Genomic DNA, 16,050 nt, shown 5'->3' with positions numbered 1-16,050 from the left:
TTTATTTCAGATTACCAGTGACGCCACACAAACCATATGATCCAACTTGACTATGATTGAAGAGGGCTGTGGATCATAAATAAGTTAAAATGAATGAATGAAATTAAATCGTGTGTAACTTGGCCTACCTGAAAAGGTAACTGGAGATTCATGAGATGTTTTCGCGCCACAGGGCTGTGCTTGCAGGGGCAGGGAAGAAGATGGGAGGACCGAGGGAGAGAAGAGAACTCCGATGGAAAAAAGAGAAGAAAATAAAAAGGAAGAGCTTAGGAGTTAGGACTCCCCTTCAGGCATCCGAACATGTCTGGACTGTTCTGCAGCTTGTGTGCACTGCAGCCAACGCCAGCAGGGTTAACCTAACCAACTTGTGAATCGGAAAATAGCTTCTATAGGCTATTACAGTATCATCAGACACACTGCATGGTCTCCGGCTGCAGGTAATCAAGGATGTGCTACTAAACGGACCACCAGCACCACTTGTGACTATACGGAGAAGGACGTCGGGACTGAGAGTGAGAGGGCATTTCTTTCACCCCGACAGAGGACACCCTTCATCACATTTTTTGGATATGCTACAGGTGGAAAGGTCGAAACAAACACAAGCTGTGGTCCAGTGGAGATAGTGCACCAGTAGTCTACAGGAACTGCAGGTAGGCTGCTATACCCACTGAGGTGGAGGGTGAGGGCAACTGGCAAGCCTTTGGGCTCCCACGAGCACTTAATTCTTGTAAGTGTCACTTACTCCTGATCGCATTCTGTGTGGATTTATTGGTCTAGTTAAAGAGAGTTGCTGGAATGCTAGCATTGATTGAATTATACACGACGTCGTTAAGTGTTTCAAACTAGGTTGGCTGCGGTGAACCGTAGGCTATTCTCTCTCTCTACTGAATGGTAGGTATGTGAGTTTGTAGAGAGGGGGGTATTAGTTGTCTGTGTTTTAAATGGGCATGCTGGCACAAACCAAAACATTAAAGTCCGAATCACTGCTACACTAACTGACAGCAATGGGTTTTCATTCATTGTCAACTGTAATACAATAATCATCTACTATTGGACAGTCAGCTGTGAAAACATTACTGTTTAATCTGAATGTATTAACCATGAATAGACTAGACTTAAAATCACCAACTGAATGAACTGAAGCAAAACAATATTAATGTATTTTTAAGAAACACCCCAGGTATTTCAATATATTGTGACAGCTTTGCAGTCTCCCATGTCAAGCATGCTTTGCTGACCTCAGCTGACTTCACACCTATACTGCATACATTACTCTTGCTACAGTCCAGCATTAAGGTGACATTCTGCCATGATAGAAATGCACTGTCACAGAAGAGTTTGTATTGCTAACGCTAAGTAGTATCGTGTGTGAAGAATCAAGATTCATTTCACTCCCTTTCCTCCCCTTGTCCGTTTATGTCTTCATGGTTTCAATCATTTGTTCCACTTCTGAAGGAACTCTTCTCTTTACTGTGGCTCCCACCCCCCCACCTCATACTAACTGTTGTGGTTAGTGGTAGAAAGAAAACTTTGTAACTATTCTAGTCCTCTCCTGTTTTCAATAACCCCAACAGAGTTCAACTCTGTTCTCCCTTCCTCTCAGCATCTTCACCTCTGGGTGCAGCCCTACTGTAGCTTGTGGGTAGTTATGAGAAGGTATGTCAGCTGTCAAGTGTCCCTGAGAGACACTTAACCCCCAACTGCCCCCCTCACCCCGAGCACATCAGCTTGGTGAAGCTGAAACTGAATATCTCCATGGAATTAATAAAAACCATCACCACCTCACTTCTCATGCTATTACAATCATGTGTTGTTATATCTGCCAGGCTGGAATTGCAGGGACGGGAGAGTTTGTGTGTGTGTGTGTGTGTGTGTGTGTGTGTGTGTGTGTGTGTGTGTGCGCGCGCGTGCGCGCGTGCACAACTACTACAGTGGTCAGTGTCATATTTATTGTGCATGCTGTTGACAACAAGCCACGAAATCTGTCAGCAACAATTATGCTAGTTTTGTGAATTACTAATAGCACTAGCAGCACTACCATCCCGCCAGGCTATGGGATATGTGTCTGTGAGGCTATGGAGTGGAACTAGTCAATTGGGCGCATGCTGTTTGTGTGACTTACACAGTCAAATTAGTCATTGGTGTGTTTTGGCAAAGAAAACAGGCACTTACTCAATGCAATATTGATAATCTGGCCCAGATCATTAATTCAATGCGAGTCCCTGAGAAAGGTCATCTACCATGTTGAACATTATGTTGAATTTGAATGGATTTTAATTGAATCTGGTGTACCAGGTGCCATGCTGCTGGTCAAAAATCATGTAATCTTGTAGCCTAATAGGCTAATACAGTATGTCCTCCCATTCCAAAACACATCTATGAATCTCTGTCCGATCAACCGACTTCAAACAGGCCATGTGTGTCGCCAACGACCAGAGGAAGTGCTGTGTCTACCATCGAGTCATTTGGAATATGAAAAACATTAATACATTGTTACATGCAACAACACAATTTCTGCCAGTGCTGCTCCAAATGTGCCACTCTGTAACTCTTTACACTCCATTACTCAAACAATCATATCACAAAGTTCATAGTTTTATTATAGCTTTACGCTCCACTATTACAATTACAGTATGCCTATAACCGTAGTACAGATTCTAATATTCTAACATACCAAGGCATTTTCTACACCCAATGTTTACTGTATGCCGGTCCTTTAACAACAACATGCATACTTTTTGGGCTGATGTAATCATTGGCGCATCATCCCTGCCAATTTTATCATCTTCTGCCGTTTTCCCACTTGCATGTAAATCCAGTACAGATATTTTTCCTCACCACACACATTTCTGTGTTGTCACTGCTATTGTATCCTACTGACTCACATGCCAGTGAGGAGCCCCCACCGGGAGGACTACTCTTCCTGCCCAACACTCCCTGATGTAGGAGTACGTGCAATGACCAATGTCACCCTCCCCGCCTGGCTTCCCTCCCCCGAACACGAGCCAATTGTTTGCATAGACACCTGAAGAAGCCTGATGCACCATGGTGGATTCGAACACGCAACCTCTGTGGTGGTGGGCAGGGACTTTACCACTGCAGTGACTGCAGCTACCAAAGCTCATTATTTCATTTAGGTGTCCTGTGGGAATAAGTGCCGATTCTGAACGGCCGTACAGTATAGTTAATTTCATACAGCCAATTTCACAGCTCCGTACCATGCCAGATCACCTCTGTTCTTCCACAGTTGCAGTGGGAATGAAAAGTATCTGTTTACTGGTAGCATCATGCATGACATTTGCCTGGCTCCAGCCCTGAATCGCTAGCCACGGCCATTAAGAAAGATATGTTCTGGCGATTCAGGTCTGGTGACTCTGCCTACGGCGGCGTTAGTGTCGTTCGAAAATCCGATCACAGTAGCTGATTGGCCATCAGCCCTGTCACTCGACAGCGTCAGACAACAAACATGGCTGCCCATACTGCGGTGACTCACGACCGTATCAATCTGGCTATTAAATCGGCGTATGATAAATAGTTTCTTTACAGAAACGACAGGTTTTATAAACATCATCATCCGACATATTTTACTACTTTTGTTTACATGCTAGTAGCGCTCGTTGGCTGTGGTTTGTTTGGTTAGCAAACGGGTTAGCCATAGCCTCATGATTGACAACAACGTCATCTGCTTTCCTACTATTCTGATTGGTTGGTATGAACCAATCACAGAAGACTGCCGCTTTGACAACGCCCATCCCATATAAACTGCTGACGTGGGGAGGGCTTTCATTCTGAATAATGTTCAGCCTGAGTGTCAGTCTAGCATGACATTACTTCTGTGAATAAACTGCTGTTCTGTTGTTGTATGAACAAATTGCTTCATAAAAGCAATGTTGGTCTAAGATATTTGCCGGAAAAACGCTCTTGTATAAACACTGGTGTAAAGAGTGTGTGTGTGTGTGTGTGTGTGTGTGTGTGTGTGTGTGTGCGTGCGCACGCGTGTGCGTGTGCGTGCGCGGCAGTAAAGTGTGCATAGTAGGTTGAAGATACACTGAGAGTGAGCGTGTGTGACAATGAGGCTATCGAAACATAAACTGTTAGTGAACAAAAATGCTTCATAAGCAATGTTACTAACTAAGAGATTAGCTGAAAATGATATATTTTCTTGTGTGCATAAGGAGTGGATGTGGGAGAATTACGACCACAGCAGAGAGTTAGATTAGCCGGTCTACAAGCCTGCAGATGCCTATTGCCTAGTCTCGCGTGCTCTTGATGAACTTTGCTCTCGCGGCGGCCACATTCATCCAACTGAGGGAAATGTGGGAGTGGCTCTCCATTGCCTGTACATTATTTTATCCAGCAATGTAATGTTGTTCCAGTGGAAAAGGCATTTTACACAGGTCTACGGTCTAGGTGGACCACCCGGCCTGGTGGAGATACTGCTCAAAGGGCCCCGCTCAACGGTCCCCTTTCTCATTCCAGCCATGCTTTGCCATTATCCTGTGGGGGGGACCCTGGACTGCCTCCAGGCTCCAACTGTTTAATCCATGTAATGGTCTGCTGCTGGTTACTGTGTGTTTGATGTGAGATCGGCTCTGTTTTTTGTTGGGAGACAGCTTTGAAGTGATCCTCATCGTAGCTGTTATGTAATTTAATTTAATTTTCATGTTTAAATACTTATACAGTTATTGTTGGCGTGCCGTGTTTGATAGTGGTGCGCCTCAAATGACAGCTTTTGTATTAAAAGGGTTTTAGGCCATGAGCTTTAGAGTCAGGTGACTCTAACTAAAGGCCTTTTATTTCTTCTCTTTTCATGTCTTTGAATGAACAGAGGGTGATTCAACTGGTTTCCTATGAGTCAGGGAAATTCAGAAGAAGGAAAAAAAGGAGAAATGATTTAAATGGTTTATTGTTGTTATTATTTATTATTACTATTATAATTTTGTAAGATCTTGTGCAATGTCTTTAATTTAACAAGACATCCCTTCTCTTCTGATACTCTGATGTTTCATTTGGCACATGTCCCAATCTGTAGGGGCTTTTCAAAATACTAATGCTAAAAATGTAGTCCCTTTGTTTGGTTTGGATGAGGACATTAAGTGATGCTGTGGTCCATCCGTCCATGCTGAGGTGAGAGGCGAGTTTACTCACCCTGTGGGCCAGAGGTCAGACGCTACTTGGTGATATTGTGTTATTGTTTCTGACACCACCAGAGTACTGTTTTATTTTGTCCCTCTTATAATGTACCTTAAGCACAGAGTGCTAGTACTGCTGAATCTAAGACCTGTGTAGGTAATTCACTGTGACACCACCCCACTCTCTTTCATCCCCTCCAATCCCCTGTCCCCCTGTTCCTGTCTGTCCCTGGGCTGATGGCATGCTGCTGGGGGAGTCTGGCCCTTATACAATCTTCCACTCTGTGACAGCGCGGTTAACACTGGCCCACCGCCCCCCTGGGAGAATGGCATCTCCACCAAGCCCACGGTTCTGGTATTCTGCCTGGGCTGTGCTCTCAGTAAAGTACAGTTCAGCTTGAGTGCAAGTCCCCCACAAAGGGTCTGTGCAGGGCTGCTCCGGTGCTCCCTACATGGGTTTCTCTCACTTTCACTTTCCTCGAGGCGCCAATTATGGCAATTTGAGGAAATAGCTGTTCTTAAGTACAATGTTCTTTAACATCTTGCTGACCCAGGTGGGCCGTTGTGGGTGTGGCCATACCTATAAGATAATTCCGTCATGCTTTTAAAGTTCCAGGTGTGAAGAGGCCACTCTTGGAATGTGCCAAGTAAGATCTATGGGGGAGGTCCAAAATTAGCACTTTCCTTCAATAACATGGAAATGTATTTTAAGAGGTACATTACTTCTACATTAGAGTCTTCAAAGTCTGTTCTTTATATTGCACTGTATATGTATATTTTAGAAGATTGACATTCGACCTTCAGCCTTACCAACATACGCAAATTAATGTCGTCATCCTGCTCTCCGCAATTCCTGTCTCTCTCCACTGTTCTGCCAGTAAAGGCTAAATAATGGCCAACACATGTGACAATTACTTTTTGGGGACATTTTGCCTTTATTTAGAGCACAACGGAGAGAGACAGGAAATGCGTAGAGTAGGGAGATGACATACTGTACAGCAGCATCAGAGAATTGCGACCATGTGGTAGTGGTATGCACTAGACTGGATCCAGACCATAGACCCCGCCCACTCTCTGAGTGAACTGCGAAGCTTCAGTCTGATAATCAGGCTAGGTATTAGGTAACTATGCACCCTAACCATTGGGTTGCCACAGCATTGAATATTTAATTTAGAACAGACTCTCTGGACAGGGGCTGAGGACAATTCCTCAGCCCCTGTCCAGAGAATCTGTGGTGCTTTCAGTTTTTCTTTTTTTCTTTGTTGTTGCTTTTTTTTTCTCCATAATTCAATTTCACCTGCTAATTAATTGGCAGGTGTGGAGCCCCCACCTGGATGAGATTGTAGAGCGGACTCAGCGGAGCCCCCGTCCTACTCCTCCTGCCCAACACTCCCTAACGACAGGTGTTGCCCCAGCCTGTAGGATTACGTGCACCCTCTCCACCCGGCTTCCCTCCCCCCAAACGGGGGCCAATTGAGTTCGTATAGACGCTTAACAAAGTCGGATGCATGGATTTGAACCCACAACCTCCGTGGTGGTTAGCACTGCAGGCACTTTACCACTGCGGCACCCAAGCGTCCCTTCAATTGGTGCTTTCATGTGTTTGTATGCGAGAGAGAGGGAGACCTTGTGTTCATGCATCTGTTGGGAAGTATAAGGAAGGGAGGAGAAAGCCAATTTTATATCCATTCCAAATAGACGCTTTCAGCATTTACTGTAGTGCTACTACTTTTAGCTTTCAGCTGGCTGGGTTTTTAATGGCAATTAAGACATTAATGCCTTTCAATTACATCTTTAAATTAGACTTTTCGTAACATCCTTAGACAAATCTAAATATGCTGTGGTAGGTTGAGGTCTCAACACCTGGCCTGAATAACCAGAAAGGAAGCTTGGCATCAAAGATGCCGCATGCACCGGAAGCAGAACAAAACAACTTGAAAGTGAAGTGGGTTCACTTGCCTGGTACTCAATTGTACATAATTTCATTTTATAGGTGTGGATGTTTTTAAATGTGGACATTCACTCTGCCTCCAGCTGTGGAGAGGGGAAAAGGTCACTACAGTACATTTGGCATGCATTAAGTTTGGTGACGTGCGATGCATGTTTGGGACAATAATGGCTTTGTGGCTTCTGAATTATACCTCAGGGACAAACATTTCAATTCTAATTAGGAGTTTCTGTCATTTGGAAATGTCTGAAGTGGATGCCAGTTGTTTTCCTCTGACGAATTTAAATTAGACCAGACCAACTTCCTCATGTCTCAGCTTTTACTAATGCACTATTGCATGTATTACACTACACAGGGATATGAGTCAAGAAATATTATAGACTCTATGATCAGGTGCACGGCCAAAACAGTTTGGGAACCGCTGTTAGAGGAACTTGAGGTCTCTACTGTCCTGTCGGTAGCCAGTAGAGGAGGTGGTCTCACTAACCAACCTCTTATGCATCACAGCTGTTTATGTGCGTGTGTGCCACACAAGAGTATTACAACAGAACGAAGTCTGCACAGTGCTGCCTTTTTTTGTTGTTGCAAACATTATCAAGACGATCAGTCTTTGAGCGTCAAGCTCAACTCTCTCTCATGCCAGGGAGATCTGACTGAGGCAGCATTATGGCGGTCAATCTGCTTTGGGCCACGGTTGTTATTCCAGTGGTGCCATGCAGGGCAAAACATCCAGGACCTCCAGATGATGTTGATTTCCGATACAGACATACATCGTGCCAGTAAATAATTTCTGTCTGCTGTCATCATGCCACATCATGCGTACGCATGTATAGTACGTAATGTATAGTAGATGTTTGATATGGTAAAGTTAAATAGTTCCTTGTGTTAGGGTTGCCATTGCTATACCTTTTCCATGTATAGGATTGCAGCAGATCAAGGGTTGCTGCTTTTGGTTAAGCATCTGTAAGCTATTTGATGTAGATCCTCTGCTCGTCTGCTGCACATCAATTTTTTCAGTTCAGCTGATGAAGTAGACAATGTTTTCATTTGCATTTACTGCACTGTAGGCTACTGTAGCGTGTAGATTCAGCCTGTGGAGATTCAGCATTTCCTCTGTCTTATGTTGTAAGAAAAGATGTTCATAGTGGTGTGTGCTGATTTCACCATCTTTTTTGTCTCTGCTGTCAGTGATTATATCAAATCAAACTTTATTTGTATAGCTGGAACACATTTCCAACGACCAGGGTCGAATCAAAGGGCTTCACAGAGCATATAACATGCAGAAATGAGAAATAAAATGAAGACAGAGGAAAACAAAAAGAAGAAAAACATGAAAATAAAACAACATATCAGTATATGCAGCACATCAAAGGTTGTATGCCATGAGGGCCAGGGTAAACTAATTACACATACACATGCACACATGCAATTACACATGCACGCAAGAAAAATGTGGCTTTAGTAAGGACTTGAAAACCCCCAATGACCAAGCAGAGTGAATATGGAGCGGCAGGGCGTTCCAGAGACTGGGTCCGATGGCGAAAGCTCGTCACCTTTGGTCCTGTACTGCGTATCAGGCACAACCAGGATTGACTGGTCGGCCGATCTCAGGGCTCTGGTTGGGATATATGCATTATGCATAGAGTCAAGCTACAGCCAGACTCGAGCCAAGGTCCAAACCTGTGACGGTGACACCAACGAATTTGAGATGGCACTAGGTATCTTGGACGGATTGCATCAGAAATGTGGATCTCTATGGGGACCTACCATGGGTCAAGGACAAAGTCAGAGAGAGAAGGATGAGGCTGGCAGGGCACTGCTTCAGGCACCCAGAACGTGAGGCAAGTAAATTGACCCTATGGGAGCCAACCCAGGGCAAAGCCAGGAGGGGAAAGAAGCGTACCACCTATGTGAAGATGTGCTGTGGCACGACAGCTTGGCTGTTGGATAGGAAATTGGCAGCGATCCAGGAATCCCGAGTTGGTGTTGGCTAGACCTCACTCTCGCAGCAACTAACTAACTAACTATATGCATTAATGAGATCATACAAATATGGAAGGGTCGGCCCATTTTGGGCTTTAAAAACAAACAATAAAATCTTGAAATCAATTCTAAAACTGGAGGGAGCCGAGGACTGGGGTGATTATGGTCCTACTTTTTCGTGCCAGGCGAGCGGCAGCGTTTTGCACAAGCTGTTGACGACAGGTTATACATGGCTATAGCATCACCACCTGCTGCCAGGTGAGTCTCATCCTCTCATAGGTTTCCTTCTCATCATCAGAGCAGTCATAGCATGTGAACTTGAAGAAGCTGTCTCCCTTCAGGGCTGCTTTCCATGCAGATGACACAGTAGAAGGTCATGTTGTCGTCGGCCCAAGCATTGCCCCCCAGGTCGCTGTCTCAGAGAATCCCTGCTCTGGTCGTGGGATAGGTCCACTGAGGCCTGGTCCCCTGACTCGATCATCAGCAGCGTCTTTATATTTGTACGTCTCTAAATGTTCTGATGAATTGAAAATGGTGGACCCTATTGTAAACAAGTGTGATTAATGCTTTATGGTGTCGTCCACAGTTAACAGTATTGAGTTGTGCTTGAAATGTACCTATTTTAGTTTCTACATACTGTTAATAAATACTTAAATCACCTTCCACCTCGCCCTCCTCCAGGCCCTCCGATGCAGACGTGCACGTGGCCTCGTCCTCGCCGGTGCCCTTGCTCTGCGGCTCGCCACTTGGACATATTTGTCAAGGAAATTGTGCTACAGTTTGTGCCAATGTTTTTTTTATTTTTTATAGAGGGACAGACAGTAGGCTGACAGGAAATGGGGGAGAGAGAGATGGGGGAGTGACATGCAGTAAAGGCCGGTGGGATCGGCAGTCGAACCGGCGGCACACTGCCAGACTCGGGCTACCGGCCAAGGTGCCTGGACCGCTGAGCCATGGCCCAGGCCACTCCCAGTACACATTTAGAGGTTGTAGACATGCTGCTCTGTTGTTGTCTGGCTGATAGTCTCTATAGCAGAGGCCTGCTTTTACTGTTTCAGCAGGATGCTAGTGAGGAGGGACTCGCAATGGTGGTCGGATCGGGCTGAAACCAAATTTGGAGTCATAGCTACGTCATATAGATGGATGACTGACGTCTCAGCTAGGCTGTCTGAGATGGACATTGGCTCCTGGTTTTTGATGCCTCACTTTTTCTGGTGTATGTCCACATACGTTGTCCTACACAAATCCATTGACAATGAATGGAGAATCTTACGTCATAGTGTCTGAGCAAATTTACATAGGGCTATATCTTGCGCCACTCCTTATCCCTTATCCCTAAACTTATGTGCTATTTTTTACTATTTTGAAAAACCTTTTAAAATAGTTCAAATAGCCGATGTACAAGCTCACAACGTGTCGATAAGAAATAAGGGTAGATAGAGCCCCTTGGCTTTGTGTCTATTTTACGTCATGATGAGGTACGATGATAAGAGCACCCCTCACTTCACACAGGTGTGATTTTTGATCAAATGCACAGCTTTGTTTGTATGTGTCTGTATGAGCACGGAATTTGCTCAGCTGATTGGCTGATCACGGAATGTGATGCATGAAGAGCGCAATATGGAGTCATATTATGTCATAGCTACGTCATACTGTAGATGACTGATGTCACAGGCTGTCTGAGATGGACATTGGCCACCGATTGGTTTTCTTCTGATTATTTGCCTTTGTTATTGCGTTTATTACGAAGAAGGCCTTTATATTTGTCCAAATGTTATTTCTTCATTCCTTGTACAACATTTTCTGTTGTCCTATTATTATTTTATTATTATTATTTGCAATCTCAATTAAATTGACTGTTTGCAGTTCCTTCCTCAACAAGAGAGCTGTGCTGCTGAAACGTAAGCAGAAGCTATATGTACTACTGTGTATCTACCGCAGTGGTGTAAAGTAACGAAGTACATTTACTTAAGTACAATTTTGATGTATTTTACAATACTTACATCTACTCGACTACATCTCAGAACCAAATACTGTACTTTTACTCCACTACATTTATTTGAAAACTTTAGTTACTACTAGTTACTTTGTAGATTTCTTATTACAAAACATACAGTAACCACTTCAGCCATATATGTATTTGCCCATTTGCCGCAATCGAGACGCATTGTGAGCTTGTAGATCTGCTATTTGTTCATTTATTTATATTTGAAAATTTGAAATGAGACATTCTGCATAATGACTACCTTTACTTTTGGTACTTTAAGTACACTTTGATGGCAATACTTTTGTACTTTTACTCAAGTACATGTTGAATTCCGGACTTTTACAGAGTATTTCTATATTGCAGTATTGATACTTTTCCTTGTGTAAAACATTTGAGTACCTTTTCTACCACTGATCTACAGTGTAGACAAGAGACAGAAAACATACAGAGCCTGCATATAACACAACACTTCCCCAGGAGGAAAAACACATGGAAGTTGATAGTATGTGGTACAGTAGTTATTGTAGTTAACCATAACGCTTTACATACATCTTGATGTGTGGCTGGGATGTGTGTGTGTGTGTGTGTGTGTGTGTGTGCGCACGCGCGCATGCGTGCATGTGTGCGTGCATGTGAGTGTGCTGGTATTCAGATGGTACATGTCTATATGCATGTGTTGCACTCTTCCTCCTTGTGTTTAATTAGTGTAATTGGTTGCATCTTTAATGTTGCAATCAGCTTCAGATGTTGCCGTGCTCATACGAACACTGATAGAAGCGGCTGCCACGTTTGAAAACATTCAAGTGCGGTACGGTCAAATCCGTCAGAAGTATTACTGACACATATTTGTCATGGAAATTGTGCTACAGTTTGTGCCAGATTATAGGGAATTTAATTAGCAGAAATGTTAAGGAATTATTATATACTTTTCCTTACCCGTTGTATGGACAATTTCCCCCCATAAATATATTTAATTGCTCTTCATTTTAACTTGTATAATATATTTGTATACACACAGATGTAACAAATATACGTGGAGACATTTGAAAGGTGAAGATGCCTGTGAAGCCCCCCATTGAATGGCATTTGTATGTCTGTTAAATGTGAGAGTGTAAATGGGTCAATTGTATACGCTGTCTCTGAGTTACATGAGACCCCCATTACTATTGTAAAAGCAGTAGCGAAACACACACACACACACACACACACACACACACACACACACACACGCGCGTGGCGAAAGTACACACACACACACACACACACACACACACACACACACACACACGTGCGTTGCGAAGGTAGCGAGACACGCACACACACACACACACACACGCGTGGCGAAAGTACACACACACACGTGCGTTGCGAAAGTATAGCTGCGTGCATGTAGCTCATGTGTACGGCATGGCGAAGAAGGTGGTGAGGAGGGAGCGGACAGTGTGGTGTCGAACAGATGTTGCGCGGAAAACTGTCCCAGTATTAATCAGTGACCGTCCCAAAATGCAATTCACTTGTGACACTGGTGACACGTGATTTCTGGGGAGAGGAGTTTTGCCACCCTGTGGCTGTGGGGGGGACTGCACCCGGTGCGTTTTTAATTCACTAATAAATTCATTATTAATCATTAATGTGTCAAATCGAAAAAAGGGCTTCGTTACGCCCTCCATATTATTATGGTAAATTATGTGTGAAAAGTGGGAGTGATTTGGTGCAGGCAGTGTGGAGCTATGACAGTGTTTCTGACAGACACACACACAGACACACAGACATTGTTAGAATTATAGTATGATATGTGATAAACCGTCTGCAGCCTGGGATGCAGTTGGTCTCACTCACCCAAGGGAAGTTTTAATATGAGAGATGAGGAGACTATTATACATAGCTAACGCTAGCTGGTAGGCTGGCTTGGGATGACCTCGGGTACATCAGCATCGTGCCTAATAATCAGAGTCAGATTATCCATACTCCTATTATCCTGTTGCATGTGTCTTTCAGCTCCACTGAGGAGGAGATCTCTCTGTCAAATTCTCTCTGGCTCTCTCCCACTCTGTCTTGGCTCTGACACAGGCCCACACAGCTGGACTGCGCAGCGTGTGTTTGGTGTTACTGTTAGCACTGGCGTAATTTACCTAGGGTTGCTGGGTTATGTAAACCCATACGCAGGATTTAATTACAAGGGGGCCACCGGAAGAGGAGGGCTGAAGGAGAGTGAACAGGGCCGACATTCGGTTCAGATCCGGTCCGGTTTTGAGGGAACATACAGTAGGGCTGAGGGAATATGCAGTGCTGCTCCTGTTTACAGAACGTATCGTTCATCATTGCACAATCTATGCACCACGTCTCTGTCTGTCTGTACGTACATGTGTACAGCTGTAATGCACGTAACTTGAGAACCGTTCACCCCACCGAGTTCAAATTCGAAGAACGAGTTCCACACCCCCACAGGGAGTGCAGTGCCCGATGTCGAGTCGGTCGGCCCATCAGTTGTCCTGAACACACCACAAAAGGCCTCTGCCCGGGCTCTGGACAGGGCCCCTGCCCAGGCTCCATATATGGAGCTGGCCTGTTCTGACATCACAACACTCCATGCCTGCAGCCTGACACAGAACTCCGTATAGCACATCAGTGTTGTTTCCTGGAGTCACTGGGTGTTTCGGGACACCCTCCTCCAGGCATGCCGACCGAGGCTGATCAGAACCTGCCTGTATCAAAGTGGCATGCTACTGCTCCCACGGTCTCTTGGGGGCTTAGGGTGGCAGCCTGCCAGGTTATCTGTCGGCGAGTCGGCGACACTAGGAGGCTCTGGGCAGTGTGCCGGGCCTGGCTCCTCCTTTGTCTGACCAGAAGTGACTTCTGTGCGTTGTGTTGTCGCTTGTCGCAGGGCATCAAACAGCTCTGCTCATTCTTCCATGATGGATTGTTAAACCATCCAGGTTTTACCACAGTCTGTAGCTTTTAGGTTCTTCCGCACAGCATAAGTGGTTTCTAGTGCCAACCCTCTCCATCACGTGTTTCCATCTCTCCGGCCACCCTCTATCTTTCCAGATGTCGACACATTCTTCGAGGTCGACACCCTGGTTCCTGGTTGTCACTAGTACTCCCACTCCCAGAGTATTTCAGTTAACAATTCATCTACTGATGTAACAGTATTGTCGTTATGGTGACATCGCAATAAAAAAAGTCTCAATTTATTGTCATATTGTGGGCTGTGACTGCATCTTCCATATTCAGACTCAAATGTTATTGTTTGAATATCGTATCGTGGACTTGTTATCATGATATTATGGTATGGTAACTTTTTTATATAATCTTCACTAGTAACAAATTTACAATCTATAGTTTTATTGTCAGGTTATCTTTGTTCTTTGACCCTATATAACTGGGGTCCCTAGACTAAATATCTGCCCCCAGAATAGGGGCTAGGGTTCACGTAAATATTACATAACAGGCAGAAACAAGACATATGAAACGGAATACAAGGTCATGGATTATGGAAGTCATTAAATCAAAGTCAGAGTGGTGTAAGTGAGTGCATGTGTGGATCGGATGATATGGTGCAGTGGTGTAACTGTAAAGTCCCAAAAATGCAAACCAGACCAGGCGAGAGAGAGAGAGAGACTGATTAGTCATGCGATTATATAGCCCAGGGAATCACCGGGCCCCCTGTTCCCAATTTAGTCCATGCCTGACTGCTCCACCCAGCAGATATACCTGCCAAAACTGACTAGGGGAATCCTAGTAATGGAGGCTATGGGGTTTCAGGACCACATGTCTAGGACTCTACAGTAGTTTTCCAGGACAACGGCACTTAGCGAATGGCCATGTCATGTCCCAAAAATTAAAAAAAAATCACAGTTGTGTATAGAGGGTATGCACGTGACATCATCACCATACCTGGAAGTTATGTGTGAACACCTACTGAGTGGCAAAAAACTACTTTCTGGCCATGACAGCCCATAACATCCAAACAGAAAAGTCCTATCTGATTGCTTTAAACAACGTTTACTCAACTCATTTTGCCACTCACTTTGACAATCGATTTGCCCCTCACTTTATGCATGCTCAAACCCTCGATATAGGCTCTCTGCTTTGTAGTCCTGCGTTTCAGAAGGGGGCATACCCGTTTCGTGTTCTGGTACAACATTAACTTTAACCATTTGATCAGTGTCTGCCGTGTCAATGAATTGGGACTACAGGCACAGAGACGATACCTGTAGGCTACAGGTAGGTACAGTATGCAACTCGGCCATCCATGAGTCAACAGCCTGCCATCACATCACTCTGTGTGGACAGTCGCTCGACTAACCCAATGATGAATATGTATTTTATAAATGAATGAATTAACTTTTATTCATTATTAACTTTATTTGAATATACTAGAGGTATATGCTGTGAATAATAGTTTTCTCTCTATTCCTGTATATACTGTGTATAATACTAGTTTCTTGTTGAAAATGCAAATGAAAACAGTTTAAATTGAAAAGGGGTCTGAAGATGATCTGAAGATGATGAGACTTCTGTTTCTGCCCAGGTTGTGAAGATGTGGAGCTGGGCTTTCCGTGTGGCTGTAGTCCTGCTGGCTTCAGTGAGACACACAGCAGCTCAGGGTAAAGACACCTGCTTCATTAACCAATACTTGTTCTCCACCATCACAATAGCCCTGAATTCTCACCCTACTGTTTGCTTGTGCATTTGTGTGTTGGGTGCGTGCCTGTGTGCGTGTATGTTTGTATTTCAGGCAGGTGTAATGTGCAAGCTGCAGACATTGTATTTCTGGTTGATGGCTCTTCCAGTATCGGCAGAGCAAACTTCGTCCAAGTGAAGGGATTCATGGCTGGCATCATCAAACCTTTTGCGGGCTCTGTCAGTGAATCAGGGATACGCTTTGGGGCTGTGCAGTACAGTGATACGTCCAGGTGACTCAAGAGAGTTCACATTTGTTTATCTGTGAAGCGGCAACCTTTTTCCAGATGATGAGCTTTGCTAAAAAAATGCAT

At 44.4% G+C, this 16,050-nt stretch overlaps 1 protein-coding gene across 1 annotated transcript in view; it reads left to right on the top strand.

The window, feature by feature from the left end:
• The first annotated feature begins 287 nt into the window (after positions 1–287).
• Positions 288–16,050, top strand: part of col7a1 (collagen, type VII, alpha 1) — a 138,856-nt gene continuing 123,093 nt past the window's right edge. Inside the window, exons 1-3 of the mRNA XM_083772305.1 lie at positions 288–650; positions 15,585–15,660; positions 15,792–15,969. Coding sequence (XP_083628431.1) covers positions 15,594–15,660; positions 15,792–15,969 — 245 coding nt within the window. The 5' untranslated portion in view covers positions 288–650; positions 15,585–15,593. The remainder of the gene's footprint in view (positions 651–15,584; positions 15,661–15,791; positions 15,970–16,050) is intronic.

This window comes from Protomyctophum parallelum (assembly GCF_964188405.1).
Source record: "Protomyctophum parallelum genome assembly, chromosome: 8".
Classification (NCBI taxonomy): Eukaryota; Metazoa; Chordata; class Actinopteri; order Myctophiformes; family Myctophidae; genus Protomyctophum; species Protomyctophum parallelum.
This window is presented reverse-complemented; position numbering and strand designations above follow the sequence as displayed.